The sequence below is a fragment of the Ips typographus genome, linkage group LG3 (assembly GCF_016097725.1).
Source record: "Ips typographus isolate SLU linkage group LG3, UJ_Ityp_2.0, whole genome shotgun sequence".
NCBI classification, from domain to species: Eukaryota; Metazoa; Arthropoda; class Insecta; order Coleoptera; family Curculionidae; genus Ips; species Ips typographus.
Window position 1 is genome coordinate 20,175,206 of NC_138424.1, and position 18,007 is coordinate 20,193,212.

At 35.2% G+C, this 18,007-nt stretch overlaps 1 protein-coding gene and 1 long non-coding RNA gene across 2 annotated transcripts in view; one reads left to right on the plus strand and one right to left on the minus strand.

The window, feature by feature from the left end:
- The window catches only part of LOC145726904 (cohesin subunit SA-1-like), a 40,682-nt gene that overhangs the window by 20,785 nt on the left and 1,890 nt on the right, over window positions 1–18,007 (plus strand). Inside the window, exons 12-16 of the mRNA XM_081976187.1 lie at window positions 4,227–4,544; window positions 5,183–5,356; window positions 5,414–5,588; window positions 10,948–11,051; window positions 11,124–11,294. Of these exons, the coding sequence (XP_081832313.1) occupies window positions 4,227–4,544; window positions 5,183–5,356; window positions 5,414–5,588; window positions 10,948–11,051; window positions 11,124–11,294 (942 nt within the window). The remainder of the gene's footprint in view (window positions 1–4,226; window positions 4,545–5,182; window positions 5,357–5,413; window positions 5,589–10,947; window positions 11,052–11,123; window positions 11,295–18,007) is intronic.
- Window positions 2,332–2,951, minus strand: LOC145726909 (uncharacterized). Its single transcript, XR_014177740.1, has 2 exons — window positions 2,641–2,951; window positions 2,332–2,583 (listed from the first exon to the last, which is right to left on the minus strand). It is a non-coding gene; the product is annotated as an uncharacterized LOC145726909 (long non-coding RNA).

Here is an 18,007-nt window from a genome sequence, read left to right on the forward strand (position 1 = left end):
TTCAATAAGTCCCGGGACTAACCCACAGGTGGCACTACAAATCGCATTTTTATATTTTTCCCTTGAAGTACCATCTTTCAAACGACAGCTGTCAAATCCTGAGCTCATTCCCTCCAATATTTTGTTTGTGAGAATTTTTTAAAGTGAACAACTTTTGAGTTTCTTTAAAACATGGAAAAAAGTGATTTTCGTGTGCTGATTAAACACTGTTTCCTGATGGGAAAAAACACCGTCCAAACAGAACAATGGCTTGAAAAATGTTACGGGGACTCTCTCCATCGAAAACAACGATTTGTAGGTGGTTTGCTGATTTTAAACGCGGTCGTACAGACACAAATGACGCTGAACGGTCTGGACGCCCAAATTTGGCTGTTGTTCCAGAAAACATCAAAAAAATCCACAAAATGATATTGTCTGATCGTAAACTGAAAGTGAGTGAGATAGCTGAGGCCTCAAAGATATCAGAAGGTAGTGTGTTAACAATTTTGCATGAACATTTGGGTATGCGAAAGCTGCTTTCGAAATGGGTGCCGCGAGTGCTCACTATTGACCAAAAACAACAACGAATTGATGATTCAGAGTGCTGTTTGGAGCTGTTTAACCGTAATAAAAAGGATTTTTTGCGTCGATATGTGACCATGGACGAAACCTGGATCCACCACTACACACCTGAATCAAAACGGCAGTCATCTGAATGGACTGGACCCGGCGAAAGCCGTCCAAAGCGACCAAAAACGCAACAATCGGCTGGCAAGGTTATGACCTCTGTATTCTGGGATACACACGGTATATTGTTCATTGACTATTTGGAAAAGGGAAAAACAATCAACAGCGACTATTATTGTGCATTATTGGACCGATTGAAGGATGAAATCGCACTAAAACGACCCCATATGAAGAAGAAAAAGATTCTCTTTCATCAAGACAATGCACCGTGTCACAAGTCCATAAAAACGAATGTCAAATTCAACGAATTGGGTTACGAATTGCTTCCCCACCCACCGTATAGTCCAGACCTGGCCCCCAGCGACTACTGGCAGTTTTCAGACCTCAAAAAAATGCTCCAGGGAAAGAAATATCAATCAAATGAGGAAGTCATCGCTGAAACTGAAGCGTATTTCGAGGCCAAGGAAAAATCGTTCTATAAACATGGTATAGAAAAGTTGGAATGATTGTATCACTCTAGAAGGGAACTATATTGATGAATAAAGACGAATTTCATGAAAAATAATTGTTTTTCTTAGTTGGTCCCGGGACTTGAATTGAATGAAGTGTTAATTTGTCGATATGTCTAAAGCTTTCGACCGGGTTTCGGCGATAAGCGGATATCATTGAAATAATGCGAGAAAAGGAAGTGAATCAGATATTAATAAAACTAATATACTAGATCAATAACCACTGTCGGACTATAGTATAAAAGTAGGACATCTATTAACTGAAGAAGTGAAAATACGCACAGGAATAAGACAAGGTCACTCACTTAGCCCATTTATATTCAACGTGATTATGGACAAAATTGTCGGAGATCAGCAACGCAATTAAATATGGTAATTAACACAGACAAAACCAAATGTCCCGTATCATCAAAAGAGCCAACAAGATGCAAATAAATAGTAGATCAAATAAATCAGTTCAAATACTGAGGAGCTGAGATAACAAGTTATGGAAATCTACAGAATAAAGCCAGAGAAGAAACTATGAAGGCGTCTCGAATATAGTATAGACCTGTCATAACGTATGCAGCCGAAACAAGACCAGACACATGGAAAACATTACAAATGATGCGAACGGTTGAAATGAAAATAATAAGAAGTATACACAGAAAAACACTACACGACAGAATCAGAAGACCTTAGACAACAGAGCGAGATACAGGACAAAGGAAGATGGGTAAGACAGAGAAGAAAATAGTGGAATAAACACGTAAACAGAAAGGAGGACAACCGATTTGTAAAAATCGCAAAAACAAACAAACCTGTCGGAAAACGAACCCAAGGCAGACCTCCAAAACGCTGGAAAGAGTTCTGGACATCAACGTCCGAAGAGACATAATAGAACAAAACAGGCATTAGCCTACCTATGGTCTAATGCCCGTATTTATAAACAATGCTTCGCTCGTTCTCAGACTTGAGTCGTACTCAAGTACGGTTTTTTGTTTTATAAACCTAACTTAACCTCTAAGGCGTACTTTGGTCGTGCTTACATCGAGACTTGCTCAAGTTAGGTATTGACCTGACTTGAGCATTGCTTGGTTTCATTTTTGACGTTTCAAAATAAAACTGTCTAAAATTGAAAGTTAGAGGGTTTAAAAACAAATCAAAACACAATAAAAAAATCAAAAAGTTTGTGGTTTATTTCGTCAACTTTTCAGGAAATAGATACTGTGTAAGTAAAGCTACCACAAATTGTTCAAGTATAAACCATAGATCTTCAATATAATTAATAATTGCAGTATGGCACATGCTGATATAGAGGATACAGATGAATTTTTGGAATACATCAATGATGAAAATATGTTACAAAGGTGGGCCTCCTCCAGTTGCTAGTCGGTGAAATGTTTGTTCTGTGTTTTGTCTTCTTTTTCTACGATATAAAATTATATAGAGCAACCCACATAAACATTTCTATTGATCATCTTACTTCTGTTTTAAATTATTCCACAGTTTCTTAAGTTGGACAGCATTCCTGGGCACAGTTATTATAGATCCTTGGGAATTATACTCTGTAGCAATTTCTGTCCATTCTGCTTGTTTTTTTTTGTCACTAATTTGTGTTTGTCTACTAAATTAGCCAACAAAAGCTTCTCTTTTTGGGTATAGGCTGTTATTTTAGCCATCAAAAAATTTCTTTATGATCCTATAGGCATATAGATGGTAAAGATATGTATAAAATTATTGTTGAATACGTACCTCAAGGGAAATTATAAATATTTAAAAAAGAAAACCACCAAACCAAACCAAATTCAAATAACTTAACGCGTAAAAACTAAAAACTAAAAAATAACTTCCGCGTTTCAGGTAAATTGCCAAACATTTTTGACATTGGCAATGAAGGTAACACGAAAGTTACTAGAAAATGAAGTTAAAAAAATAAAAATTACTAGCAAAACTATCTTTGGTTATGCTTTGCCGAGAATTACCGAAGTTTTGTTTATAAAACTTGTGTCGTACTCAAGACTCGAGACGTACTTCGCGAAGTTGTACTTGAGTATGAGATTGAGATTCGTTTATAAATACGGGCATAAAGCACTAATGGGAGCGATGCACGTCATCAGTGAGTTTGACGTTTTGAAAATGCATTCGTATTGCTTAGCGATTAGTTGCGACCTGTGGTCCTCAAACCGCTTTCTGAGAGTGAGATCTCAGAGGGTAGCCTGAGATTTTCTTCCGCTAGTTTTTCATGCGCCGCTGCTTTCTCTGCGTTTTCCTCCCGGTATTTCCTTACGGCTTCTTGCCATGATTCGGAATCCCAGTAGCTGTCTGACATCGTGTTGTTTGATCCTCTCTGTTTTCACTCACGATTGAATTTTATTTTCTTTGTGTTGGGAAGTTGTCCGCGTGCGCTCTGTTGGTCATCCGGTTCGACTGCGCCACTCGTACTAAGAGAGGTTTTACAAAGTGGGATTGATTAATTAGGCACTTGATAGAAAAAAACACGAGCGCAAACCAACGCTTCCCATTCTCCGACAAAAATCACAAACCAGGTGACGTGACGGTCTCTATTTCGTACGTAACAAGATATTGACTTCATTGTCACTGTCATCTTACACCTTATTTGGTACTGGATAGTCTTTCGGTAATTCATTTTTTTCACTTAACGATAATGTTTTGTGATTTTTGAAGGGAAACTTCGATACCCAAACTTAAGAATGGAAATTTCTGTATGGTTCTACAGTATTTCTCGTTCTTATATAACTTTCATTGTATAAGTTTTTGGCGTCATTTCTGGTAAGAGAGTTAATAATTGCTAGATTTGTCATACCACTGTCTCCCAGTAAAACAGCATTTTTCGGATAGTCTTATCAGGAAACTTTTAATAAAATATCAAGTTGAAATAATGATTGCTAATATGTCTCTAATATTAAGGTAGTATAGGTATAGTACAATTAGTTATGACTTCAACTATAATAAATACCCGGGTCGAGAGAGGTAATTTTCATCTTTTCACTTGGTTCAGTTGATTTGTGCGTAAAATTTATGTCTTGTGTATCCAACAAAAAATTTCAGCATGCCTTAAGCGTCATCAGCTACTTCAGAGAACTATTTGCTCGTTGGTCCGAGCCAAAAGTCCTGCTGGCGTTCATCGACTTCCTTTTGTACGTAAACGCTAACGTAACCGAGGCCTCCGAATTATGCAATTCCATCGTTGTCAACCTGAAATCGGACATAGCCGCTCAATTGCATAACGTATCCTTAGATAAAGTGGAAGAGGCTCTACATGTCATAAATAGAACGGCCGCTCTATACCAACGAATGGATTTGAACCACCAAATTGTGTGGGAAAAGTTGTTGACGTTTCTTGCGGCCGTACGAAATCATGAAGAGGTAAGATTAATCTGGTTTTTACATTGATTTTGTCAATTATTTGGAGTGATTTAAAATAATCTCATTATTGGACTAAAATACCTGTTAATGAACGTCCTGAATCCAAATCAGTAACACTTTTGAATAAATATCGATGGTTTATTGCGTAAAGTCAAGAAATTTAATATTTTACTCAGTTTTTCAGTGTTTTGGTTCTCATTTTAATCCACAATTTCAACTGATTTCAAAAATTTGTCGCATCAAATCAGTTTTTGCTAAATAACTCAGAAACGGGGAGAGGTACAAAAAATTTACAAGAGAGCAAAAATGTTCCTAATCAACTCCTTAACCCAACACCGTAAGTTTGCAGGACCGTTTTTGCTTCCAGTATACAGGGTGTGCAAGGAAAGTGTAGTGGTTCACTATTTTTGTCACCCTGTACGCAATTTTTGGGATAGAATTTTTTACTTTACACCACTGGAAAGAGAAGTTTAAAACGGTTCTTTTAAGTGGTTGAACCACCCTGAACTCCCAATAATAACTGAGTTACAGTGTTTTCAAATTTTAAATCGCAATTTCAACTATTTCCTGTCAAAACACTCTTAAATCCGGACACCTTGTAAACAAACGTGTTCCACTAATTTTTTCTCCTTAATTAGTGTGTAGAAAGCGCGTCCCTAGCTTGCCAATGGAGTTTAGTGTGGTCGCTCAAATCGTTGCAGTCTTTGAGCCCAACGAGCGAAAAAGTGCAGGAGATTTGTCTAAAAACCGGACAACTCATGGAACAATACTTTGAAATGATGAAAACCGACCGAAAATCATGGAAACTAAAGGTGATTTTAACCGAGAAAATGAAAATACAAGTTAGTAACTTATTGGTTGTCTGCCAGGTGTTTCAGCGAATGTGCGAGTCTTGCATACATTGGTCGAAAGAAATCAACGAAATCACTAAAGACGAAAGAGTCGCAGAGCAATTACGACCTAGTCACAAAGTGTACCGGCAATTGGTACCTGAAATTAACCGAGTTTTTGATGAATTGGCCGAACCCATTGACGAAAACGCAGGTATTTATATAAACTGTCCGTCAAAAAAAATGGGACAGAGTTTTTTCAAAGTTATTCCCTCGATTTTATTTATTTTTTTTTTGAGCGTTAAAAGATATTTTCTTCCTCTTTCTGATAACTTAAATAATCTTTTTGAAAGTTGCAACGGATCCGAGTATATAAGGTCTAACGTCATTTCTCTTTTCTTTTCGTGTTTCAAAATAACCTTAATCGAGTCTTGTGGTCAATATCTCTAGACGTTTCCGCCGGTTTGATGATTAAGAGCCGTTTACAAATGTTATTGCAAAATGTCAAAAATGTGGTTATTTTTACTTTTCCTGTTTTTAATTTAATTATTTTATTTAAATCTTTTGTGGGAGAAGAACGTGATTAACAAGGTTACACTTAAAACTACCCAATTTAAGTAAAGAAAAAATTAAAAACAAGAGAAGCAAAAAAGTGATGGGTACCAGGAAAATTTGTACTGTGTACTGTGTTTCTGACAGTTCTTATTTTGACACCGTTTTTCTCCCTGACTGCACCAAATTTTGTAATGTTTTTGCATGTTATTGGATAGGAAATTTAATGAGAATTCCAAAAATGTGCTTAAAACTGTCATTTTCTCACTCCAAATGAGTTTTATAAACGATTTTGTCCCTGACTGTCCTTTCAAATTGTGCCTCTGGCAGTTCAAACTTTGACACCGTTTTTCTCCCTGACTGTACTAAATTTTGTAGTGTTTTTTCAGGGTATTAAATAGAAAATTTAATGAAGATTCCAAAAATGTGCTTAAAACTGTCATTTTCTCACTCCAAATGAGTTTTATAAACGATTTTGTCCCTGACTGTCCTTTCAAATTGTGCCTCTGGCAGTTCAAACTTTGACACCGTTTTTCTCCCTGACTGTACTAAATTTTGTAGTGTTTTTTCAGGGTATTAAATAGAAAATTTAATGAAGATTCCAAAAATGTGCTTAAAACTGTCATTTTCTCACTCCAAATGAGTTTTATAAACGATTTTGTCCCTGACTGTCCTTTCAAATTGTGCCTCTGGCAGTTCAAACTTTGACACCGTTTTTCTCCCTGACTGTACCAAATTTTGTAGTGTTTTTGCATGTTATTGGATAGGAAATTTAATGAGAATTCCAAAAATGTGCTTAAAACTGTCATTTTCTCACTCAAAATGAGTTTTATAAACGATTTTGTCCTTGACTGTCCTTTCAAATTGTGCTTCTGGCAGTTCAAACTTTGACACCGTTTTTCTCCCTGACTGTACCAAATTTTGTAGTGTTTTTGCATGTTATTGGATAGGAAATTTAATGAGAATTCCAAAAATGTGCTTAAAACTGTCATTTTCTCACTCCAAATGAGTTTTATAAACGATTTTGTCCCTGACTGTTCTTTCAAATTGTGCCTCTGGCAGTTTAAACTTTGACACCGTTTTTCTCCCTGACTGTACCAAATTTTGTAGTGTTTTTGCATGTTATTGGATAGGAAATTTAATGAGAATTCCAAAAATGTGCTTAAAACTGTCATTTTCTCACTCCAAATGAGTTTTATAAACGATTTTGTCCCTGACTGTCCTTTCAAATTGTGCTTCTGGCAGTTCAAACTTTGACACCGTTTTTCTCCCTGACTGTACCAAATTTTGTAGTGTTTTTGCATGTTATTGGATAGGAAATTTAATGAGAATTCCAAAAATGTGCTTAAAACTGTCATTTTCTCACTCCAAATGAGTTTTATAAACGATTTTGTCCCTGACTGTTCTTTCAAATTGTGCCTCTGGCAGTTTAAACTTTGACACCGTTTTTCTCCCTGACTGTACCAAATTTTGTAGTGTTTTTGCATGTTATTGGATAGGAAATTTAATGAGAATTCCAAAAATGTGCTTAAAACTGTCATTTTCTCACTCCAAATGAGTTTTATAAACGATTTTGTCCCTGACTGTTCTTTCAAATTGTGCTTCTGGCAGTTCAAACTTTGAAACCGTTTTTCTCCCTGACTGTACCAAATTTTGTAGTGTTTTTGCATGTTATTGGATAGGAAATTTAATGAGAATTCCAAAAATGTGCTTAAAACTGTCATTTTCTCACTCCAAATGAGTTTTATAAACGATTTTGTCCCTGACTGTCCTTTCAAATTGTGCCTCTGGCAGTTCAAACTTTGACACCGTTTTTCTCCCTGACTGTACCAAATTTTGTAGTGTTTTTGCATGTTATTGGATAGGAAATTTAATGAGAATTCCAAAAATGTGCTTAAAACTGTCATTTTCTCACTCAAAATGAGTTTTATAAACGATTTTGTCCTTGACTGTCCTTTCAAATTGTGCTTCTGGCAGTTCAAACTTTGACACCGTTTTTCTCCCTGACTGTACCAAATTTTGTAGTGTTTTTGCATGTTATTGGATAGGAAATTTAATGAGAATTCCAAAAATGTGCTTAAAACTGTCATTTTCTCACTCAAAATGAGTTTTATAAACGATTTTGTCCTTGACTGTCCTTTCAAATTGTGCTTCTGGCAGTTCAAACTTTGACACCGTTTTTCTCCCTGACTGTACCAAATTTTGTAGTGTTTTTGCATGTTATTGGATAGGAAATTTAATGAGAATTCCAAAAATGTGCTTAAAACTGTCATTTTCTCACTCCAAATGAGTTTTATAAACGATTTTGTCCCTGACTGTTCTTTCAAATTGTGCCTCTGGCAGTTTAAACTTTGACACCGTTTTTCTCCCTGACTGTACCAAATTTTGTAGTGTTTTTGCATGTTATTGGATAGGAAATTTAATGAGAATTCCAAAAATGTGCTTAAAACTGTCATTTTCTCACTCCAAATGAGTTTTATAAACGATTTTGTCCCTGACTGTCCTTTCAAATTGTGCTTCTGGCAGTTCAAACTTTGACACCGTTTTTCTCCCTGACTGTACCAAATTTTGTAGTGTTTTTGCATGTTATTGGATAGGAAATTTAATGAGAATTCCAAAAATGTGCTTAAAACTGTCATTTTCTCACTCCAAATGAGTTTTATAAACGATTTTGTCCCTGACTGTTCTTTCAAATTGTGCCTCTGGCAGTTTAAACTTTGACACCGTTTTTCTCCCTGACTGTACCAAATTTTGTAGTGTTTTTGCATGTTATTGGATAGGAAATTTAATGAGAATTCCAAAAATGTGCTTAAAACTGTCATTTTCTCACTCCAAATGAGTTTTATAAACGATTTTGTCCCTGACTGTTCTTTCAAATTGTGCTTCTGGCAGTTCAAACTTTGAAACCGTTTTTCTCCCTGACTGTACCAAATTTTGTAGTGTTTTTGCATGTTATTGGATAGGAAATTTAATGAGAATTCCAAAAATGTGCTTAAAACTGTCATTTTCTCACTCCAAATGAGTTTTATAAACGATTTTGTCCCTGACTGTCCTTTCAAATTGTGCCTCTGGCAGTTCAAACTTTGACACCGTTTTTCTCCCTGACTGTACCAAATTTTGTAGTGTTTTTGCATGTTATTGGATAGGAAATTTAATGAGAATTCCAAAAATGTGCTTAAAACTGTCATTTTCTCACTCAAAATGAGTTTTATAAACGATTTTGTCCTTGACTGTCCTTTCAAATTGTGCTTCTGGCAGTTCAAACTTTGACACCGTTTTTCTCCCTGACTGTACCAAATTTTGTAGTGTTTTGTCAGGGTATTAAATAGAAAATTTAATGAAGATTCCAAAAATGTGCTTAAAACAATAATTTTTTGCCTCCAAGTGAGTTTTACAAGCAATTTGGTCCCTCCTCCCCCATAAAACCGTACTCAAATTTCAGACCACCATCTTAACCTAAAAAACGCGAAAACGGTGAAAGTTACAAAAAAATTGCAAGGGATCAAAAATGTTCCTAATCAACTCCTTAATCTAACATCGTAAGTTTGCTGGACCGTTTTTGCTTCTACTATACAGGGTGTGCAAAAGTGTAGTGGTTCACTATTTTTGTTACCCTGTACGCAATTTTTGGGATAGAATTTCTTACTTTACACCACTGAAAGGAGGAGTCCAAAACGGTTCTGTTAAGTGGCTGAACCACCCTGAACTCCCAATAATAACTGAGTTACAGGGTATTCAAATTTTAAACCACAATTTTATCTGATTTGAAAATTTGTTGCATCAAAGCAGTTTTTGCTAAATAACCCAGAAACGGGGATAGTTACGAAAAATTTACAAAAGACCAAAAATGTTCCTAATCAACTCCTTAACCCAACACCGTAAGTTTGCAAGACAGTTTTTGCTTCCAGTATACAGGGCGTGCAAGGAAAGTATGGTGACTGACTGTTTTTGGTCACCCTGTACGCAATTTTTCAGATAAGACTTTTTGCTTAACACCATTGGAAAAAGGAGTTCAAGACGGTTAATTTGAGTGGTTCAACCTCCTTGAATTCCCAAAAATAACCGAGTTACAGGGTGCACAAATTTTAAACCACAATTTCAACTGATTTGAAAATTTGTCGCATCAAACCAGTTTTTGCTAAATAACTCAAGAATGGTGAAAGTTACGGAAAATTTACAAAAGACAAAAAATGTTCCTAATCAACTTCTTAACCCAACACCGTAAGTTTGCAAGACAGTTTTTGCTTCCAGTATACAGGGCGTGCAAGGAAAGTATGGTGACTGACTGTTTTTGGCCACCTTGTACGCAATTTTTCAGATAAGACTTTTTGCTCAACACCATTGGAAAAAGGAGTTCAAGACGGTTAATTTGAGTGGTTCAACCTCCTTGAATTCCCAAAAATAACCGAGTTACAGGGTGCACAAATTTTAAACCACAATTTCAACTGATTTGAAAATTTGTCGCATTAAACCAGTTTTTGCTAAATAACTCAAAAACAGTGAAAGTTACGAAAAATTTACAAGAGAGCAAAAATGTTCGTAAAAAACTACTTTTTTACGAACTTGAAATTTACAGGTAAAATTGGTAAATTTTACTTTTCTATTTTACTTTACCTTACCGGTAAATTTACGCCCATCATTAAGTAAAAATAACCCCATTTTTGAAATTTTGCAATAAAATTATTAAATTAACTGCCCTTAATCATCAAATTGGCGAAAATTGGGCGAAAAGGTCTAAAGATATCCACAGGACTCGATTAAGGTTATTTTGAAGCACAAAATTTTTAAACATTTTTTGACTACCCCTCAGTTACACCCTGTATACTCGGATCCGCGACAACTTTCAAAAAGCTTATTTTGGTCCTCAGAAAGAGAAAGAAAATACCTTTTAATCCACAAAAAAATTATTAAAATCGAGTTAATCAATTTGAAGAAAAAGCCGCTCAAGCATTCTTTTTCACGAGCAGTTTAATTAGAAAAATTTAAGATTTTCTAAATTTACAGTGTTTTTTTTTTTTCAGTGAAACAATACAAACGTTTTGTAAAAATGTTGTGTTGTGAAATGACTGTTTTACGAATCGTCCCCGTTGATGTTTTATCCGTCACCCTGAAATACTACCATAAGGTGCGAAACTAGACAAGTTTTGTTTAATTTGACTTTGACAACCGTTTAAAAAGCGATTAATTATTGTTTCAGTATTACAACAATTACCGGAAGTTAATGGAAACCATTATGGCTTCACTGAAGCAAAAGGGTAAAAATTGGTTGGCAATTTTGATTGCCACTTCGATGGTTATGGCGTATAAAGACGTTGTCACGCGACATGGAGCGGTGGACGCTAGATCTGCAGAGGCCAAAGCCATTTTGGTAGGTTTTTGTCACTATAGTGTTTTTTCAGGTTGTTGGATAGGAAATTTAATGAGGATTTCAAAAATGTGCTTAAAACTGTCATTTTCTCATAGGTTATATCCCGAGACGTTCAAGTTTTATCGGGTAAACTGTGCATAGGTGATTTTTTGCAAAATTTTGCTTGGAAAATGATTGAGACTAAATAATTCGACGATAAAATCCTGAGACGGCAGGTCGAAGGATTTTTTCCAAAGAATTATTTAGTCGAAACCATTTGCCTAAAAGAAAAATTTTGCAAAAAACCTACCAATGCACATTTTACGTGATAAAACGTGAACGCCGAGGGGTATATGTCAAGATTATTTCCTGAAAACTCACATTTTAGTTTATTAACAAGAAAACACCTTAGTTAGAACACAAATACTAAACTAAACGTGATGAAATTAATGATAATATTGAACTCACCCCAGCAGACGACAGATTTCCGTTCAGCCATGTATATTTTTGTTTACATTTCAGATTGACAATCAGACGTCATAATATTTTAATTTATGTAATTTTTTAATGGAAACTGCGTTATAGTGATTTATTAATTGTTAATATTGAAGAAAATAGCTTAAATTTTATATGTGTCTAAATCCCGGTTCGTTTAATATCGAATGTTCTTCAAAAAAACGTATTCGAAAAAGGTAGGAGGTGTTTATTCGGGGGCAATACCACAAGAGCTCAGATTTAGCCGGATAATTTTTGTGCTTGTCTTAGAACACTTTCTTTTTGGTGTAACTGCACGAGACCTGTTGTAACTAAATCACGAGAGCGCAGCTCGAGTGATTTTGCCAAACAGGTTGAGTTTTGTACCATAAAGAAAGTATGAGAAGACAAGCGGAAAAATTATCCTGCTCAAAATCTGAGCTCGAATGGTATTTGATACGACAATTCCATGAATATAATTCTGAAATATAAGGTAATACAACAATTTTATTAGAAACGAGTATTTAAACAAATAAAAACACTACACATTAAAAAGAACAATTATTAAAAACGCAGTTATTAAAAACACAATTCTTTCTTGCACTTTCACCTTGAAGGCTACTTTCTAGGATCGATGTAGATTCTTTTGTAACTGTAGCACTTGATTGTTGATGTAACTGAAATAGATTCTTCGATGATGGTTGTATAGGTGCATCAAAGTTTTCAGAATGCTCTCGGAGACTGGATACAAGGTTTAAATGATGATCAGTGTGAAGTTGTAAATAAGGTTTTATGGAACTTGCTGAGCAGTGCCCAGTAATTTTGATTAAATTTTGTTCACTAACACCGGCCTTTGCTAAATTTGACACCGCACTCGAGCGGTGAGAATGATTAGTTATCTTTCTTCTTTTAATGTCCAAACCAATTTTTTCGGCGGAGGTTTTTGTCCACTTGAGTATTTCGTTAACTCCTATAGGAACATTCTTGTACCAACCTTTTGACGTGTTACTTTGCCAGAACGGATTTGGAGTTAAGAAGAATCTGTCACTTAAAATATGATTTTCTCTGTGTGATAAAATTTTGTAAAATAATCTTACTGGACAAATAGAAGGATTTTCTTTGTTCTTTACTAACCATTTACTGTCGCAACATTGTTTTGAGCCACCTTGACAAGTTTTTGAAAACACTGAATTGTACTCGATGCGGCCAGTCAAGTCTCCATTATTAAACCTTTCCTCCTTGAAATAAAACACTTTACAATTAGCAGCTTCGCCTCCGCGCCATGCTAGCTCGTATGCGACAACATGGTAAAATATTTTTAATAGGCCTATTGGTGTGTCTTCATTCCATATTAACGCCATTTTGTCGATTTCACTCTTAGTTAATGCGACAGAACTTTCTTTACGTTTAGTGTAGTCACTTTGCAGCTTCTTTCGTTTAGAATCACGTGCGTCGCGAGACTTTTTGAAACCAGGATCAGTAAAAGGATTAAAAGTAACACGGTACCTTTCTAGATATCTCATTTGCAGAAGTTTTGCTGTTGTATTCCATATGGTTTTTTCTACGTACTCCTTATAATCATCGCCGTTTTTTTTTTTCATATTAAATCCCCAATCCATGAGTATAAGTGCAATATCGTCTACTGATTGCTGTGTCTCCAGTTCGAACTGCCTTTCTTCACAAAACTGACTAAATTGTTTCCATATTGAAGACTGGGACTTCCTTGTATTGGCAGGAATCAATTTTTCAACTTCTTTTTGAATTTCTGCCTTAGAACTGTGTCCGAAGCGAGCCATAACCAAAACAATACGAACAAAAATCAAAATTGACAGTGCCAGCAAAAATCTCAAGGTGAGACATTGCAACAATAGAAGTGTAGTGAAAATCCGTGGAAACGATGAAATCAACAGCAAAATTTATCCGATTTTTTTATCCGCTAGCAAACTCTCTTCCTTCCTTATTAGCCGATAGCAAACCGTGTTTTGATGACGTATATATGGCATTTTTTGTACATGAGTGGAATTGTCGGGGGCAATACCACAAGAGCTCAGATTTAGCCGGATAATTTTTGTGCTTGTCTTAGAACACTTTCTTTGTGGTGTAACTGCACGAGACCTGTTGTAACTAAATTACGAGAGCGCAGCTCGAGTGATTTTGCCAAACAGGTCGAGTTTTGTACCATAAAGAAAGTTTGAGAAGACAAGCGGAAAAATTATCCTGTTCAAAATCTGAGCTCGAATGGTATTTGATAAGACAATTCCATGAATACAATCAATAATATATTAAGACTGCGATTACCTTGTACTGGCAGAAATACATTTTTCTGGTTCTTTTGATTTTCTCCGATCCGAAGCGAGCCATAACCAAAACAATACGAACAAAAATCAAATTTGACAGTGCCAGCAAAAATCTCAAGGTGAGACATTGCAACAATAGAAGTGTAGTAAAAATCCATGGAAACGATGAAATCAACAGCAAAATTTATCCGATTTTTTTATCCGCTAGCAAACTCTCTTCCTTCCTTATTAGCCGATAGCAAACCGTGTTTTGATGACGTATATATGGCATTTTTTGTACATGAGTGGAATTGTCAGTGTAAAATTTTAGCAACTAGGGATTTATTCAGTATATAACGGCTCTCATTGGTCGAACTAGAAAGGTTCATTGAATTTTATTGGCTGTTAGTACAATGAGGGAAATAATCAGTATAAAACGGTTTCCATTGGTGGAACTAGAAAGTTTCTCGGAATTTGATTGGCTGCTGGTACAATGAAGGAAATAATCACTCCAAGTGGGTTTTTGAGGCAAATTTGTCTCTGACTGTCTTTTCAAACTGTTTTTATGACAGTTCAGAATTTGACACCACTTTTCTCTCTGACTGTACCAAATTTTGTATAGTCGGATTTTTACCTTTTGAGAATGACGTCATCTTTTTACATCTTTGTTTCTCGCATATCAAACATGTGAAATAAACAATTTTAGCCAAAAAGGCACGTTGTTAATTTTGTCGTCCTGTCAAATTAAAAACGTTGACATTTACTGTCACTTTGATTTAAACGAATATCAAAGGTATAAAAATGCTGCGCTACAATGAGAAGGCCCAAATGCTAATTCTAAATGTGCTGCTTTTTTTCGAGTACGAAAAGAAACAGTTTCCAGATGTCAACTGAAACTCTCATGATCACTAATTTTTCAAAGCATTTGTAGGTTAAAATTTGTGATCTAATTCCAGACATGCGTGTTTTTTCACCTACTTGACGTCATTCTCAAAGGGTAAAATTTTGACTATAGTATTTTTTCATGTCACTGGATACGAAATTTTATGAGGATTTCAAATGATTAGTGGACAAATTCCGAGTAAAGGTTCAAAGTTGCTGGCAACCGCACGGTATTTGCTCCATAACTTCTTTAGGAGACCCTTCAGGAAAAAAATGGTTAGAAGCAATCTTGTAGAGCATGAATTTCTCTACGACTCTATAATCTATATTTTTTCTGTAACTGTTCAAATAACGGAGCTATGCGCTGTCAAAGCTGCACTTTTGGAGCAACTAAAACATTCGAGTGCATGCATCGTTTTTGGAAGGTTCTGCAAATGATTTAGAATGTTTGGTAAGGTTTCTAAAAGTTCTAAAATCATCTACAACAATCAAAATGAGATATTCTAGAAAGATCTGAACAATTTTAAACTGTTCTAGAAAGTTTTGTGTTTCTGGCAGTTCAAACTTTGACTGTACCAAATTTTGTAGTGTTTTTTCAGGTTATTGGATAGGAAATTTAATGAGAATTCCAAAAATGTGCTTAAAACTGTCATTTTCTCACTCCAAGTGGGTTTGCCAAGCAATTTTGTCTCTGACCGTCTCACTGTGCGCAAAAGTTGCAAAAATCAGGGTTTAGAAAGGGTTTTCTTGCAGTGTTCGTTATAAAACGCGTTTCTGAGATTTATGACAGTTATTTTGCCAGTGGTCACGTGACTGTCTAGCTGAATTATCTTCCAAAAACCACGTGATATGGCTAAGAAATTTGTAAGATTTACAGTTTAACACAGTTTTCTAAATGTTATTCTGACAATTGTCAGTTTGTAAAAAATGTAAATTACAAATTGTTTAAACAATAATAATTTCAGATTTGAGTCATTTTTCTCGTTTTAAAATAATTTCTTTCGAAAAGGCTACTTTTTCATAAAAATAGCTATAGAGTAAATTTTGCCGCCCTCTAGCGGCTAAACGGGACAACTTAGCCGTGCATGCTCAACGCCACGTGATAGCCCCATTCATTAGCTTTCTTTTGTTATACGGTGCTCTTATACAGGGTGTTTCAAAGAAGCGAGTTATGGACGATTTTCTGGAAAAGTGCTTTTGCAATTTAGTCTAAATTAGTGATTTTTTGGGCCTACTATTCTAGCGGCGACCATTTTGGATTTTGCTCAAAGTGACTTTTTTAACCAATTTAAACCTGGGAAACACAAATCTAACATCCATTTTGCTCTAACTGGCACAGTTTCGGCGATGATTTTGAAATTATGTCAATTTTGACACTTTTTAGGGGGTGGCACCCTTGCAAAATGATATTTTGACAAATGACACTTTTCGTCATTTTTGTGTGATTAATCTGAAGGTATTTAAGCAGTTGAGGTTAATTTTGAAAATAAAAAATTTTTTGAAAAAATCAAAAGGTATCAAAAAAAAATTCTTGACAATTCTAGTTTTTAATTTTTCAAGGTCAAACAGTGCATGATACCAAAAAAGTGTATAGAAGGTAAAAATGGTGGCAAAAACTCCAGACGTCTAACCTGAAACGTTCCTGAGATATTGAGAAAAAACTGCAAAAAACGAGAGTCAACTTTGACCCCCTCTAGCGGCTAAAAGGGGCAACTTCGCCCTGTCCGCTCAACGTCACGTGATAGCCCCATTTATTAGCTTTCTTTTGTTATAAGGTGCTCTTATACAGGGTGTTTCAAAGAAGCGAGTTATGGACGATTTTCTGGAAAAGTGCAACAAAATTTTGCTCAAATTGGGAAATACAAAGTAAGGCTGCTAAAGTAAAAACAATTGAATATCGATACATTTTACATCAAGTAGGCCTAGAATTTGATGTAAATTCCAAAAATCGAATAAAAAATTGGTCATCTCATTTGAAAAATTATAAGTTTGGTTTGTTGCTCAAATTTGGGAAACCCTGTATACTGATGGATTATCTAGAAATAAATTAGACGCAAATATCTAAAAGATTCATATTTGGTAATTTTTTGATAAAATGAAAGTTAAACAAGTTACGAGGATGTTAAAAATTCAATAAATCACCCTGTAAACTACTCCATAGTATTGTCAATAACTATGTTATTTTGGCAGTTACAGGGTGGTTCAATATACCAATTTGTAGCCCTTTAAATTCCCTTTTGACCAACCTGTATAGCGTTTTTACCTAAAACGTTAAATAACTGAGTTATTTACTGTTAAAATTGAGTTGTTTGCTGTAAAATGTGAATTTGACAGTTTTCACTTTGACTGCCCATAACTCTGTAATTTTGACAGTTACAAGGTGGTCTAATATACCAATTTGTAGCCCTTAAATTTCTCTTTTCACCACCCTGTATAGCGTTTTTACCTAAAACGTCAAATAATCTAGTTATTTACTGTTAAAACTGAGTTGTTTGCTGTAAAATGTGAATTTGACAGTTTTCACTTTGACTGTCCATAACTCTGTTATTTTGACAGTTACAAGGTGGTTCAATATACCAATTTGTAGCCCTTTAAATTCCCTTTTGACCAACCTGTATAGCGTTTTTACCTAATACGTCAAATAACCGAGTTATTTACTGTTAAAACTGAGTTGTTTGCTGTAAAGTGTGAATTTGACAGTTTTTACTTTGACAGTCTATAACTCTGTTATTTTGGCAGTTACAGGGTGGTTCAATAGACCAATTTGTAGCCCTTTAAATTCCCTTTTGACCACCCTGTATAGCGTTTTTACCTAAAACGTCAAATAACCGTGTTATTTACTGTTAAAATTGAGTTGTTTGCTGTAAAGTTTGAATTTGACAGTTTTCACTTTGACAGCCCATAACTCTGTTATTTTGACAGTTACAAGGTAGTTTAATATACCAATTTGTAGCCCTTAAATTTCTCTTTTCACCACCTTGTATAGCGTTTTTACCTAAAACGTCAAATAACCGAGTAATTTACTGTTGAAATTGAGTTGCTTGCTGTAAAGTGTGAATTTGACAGTTTTCATTTTGACAGCCCATAACTCTGTTATTTTGA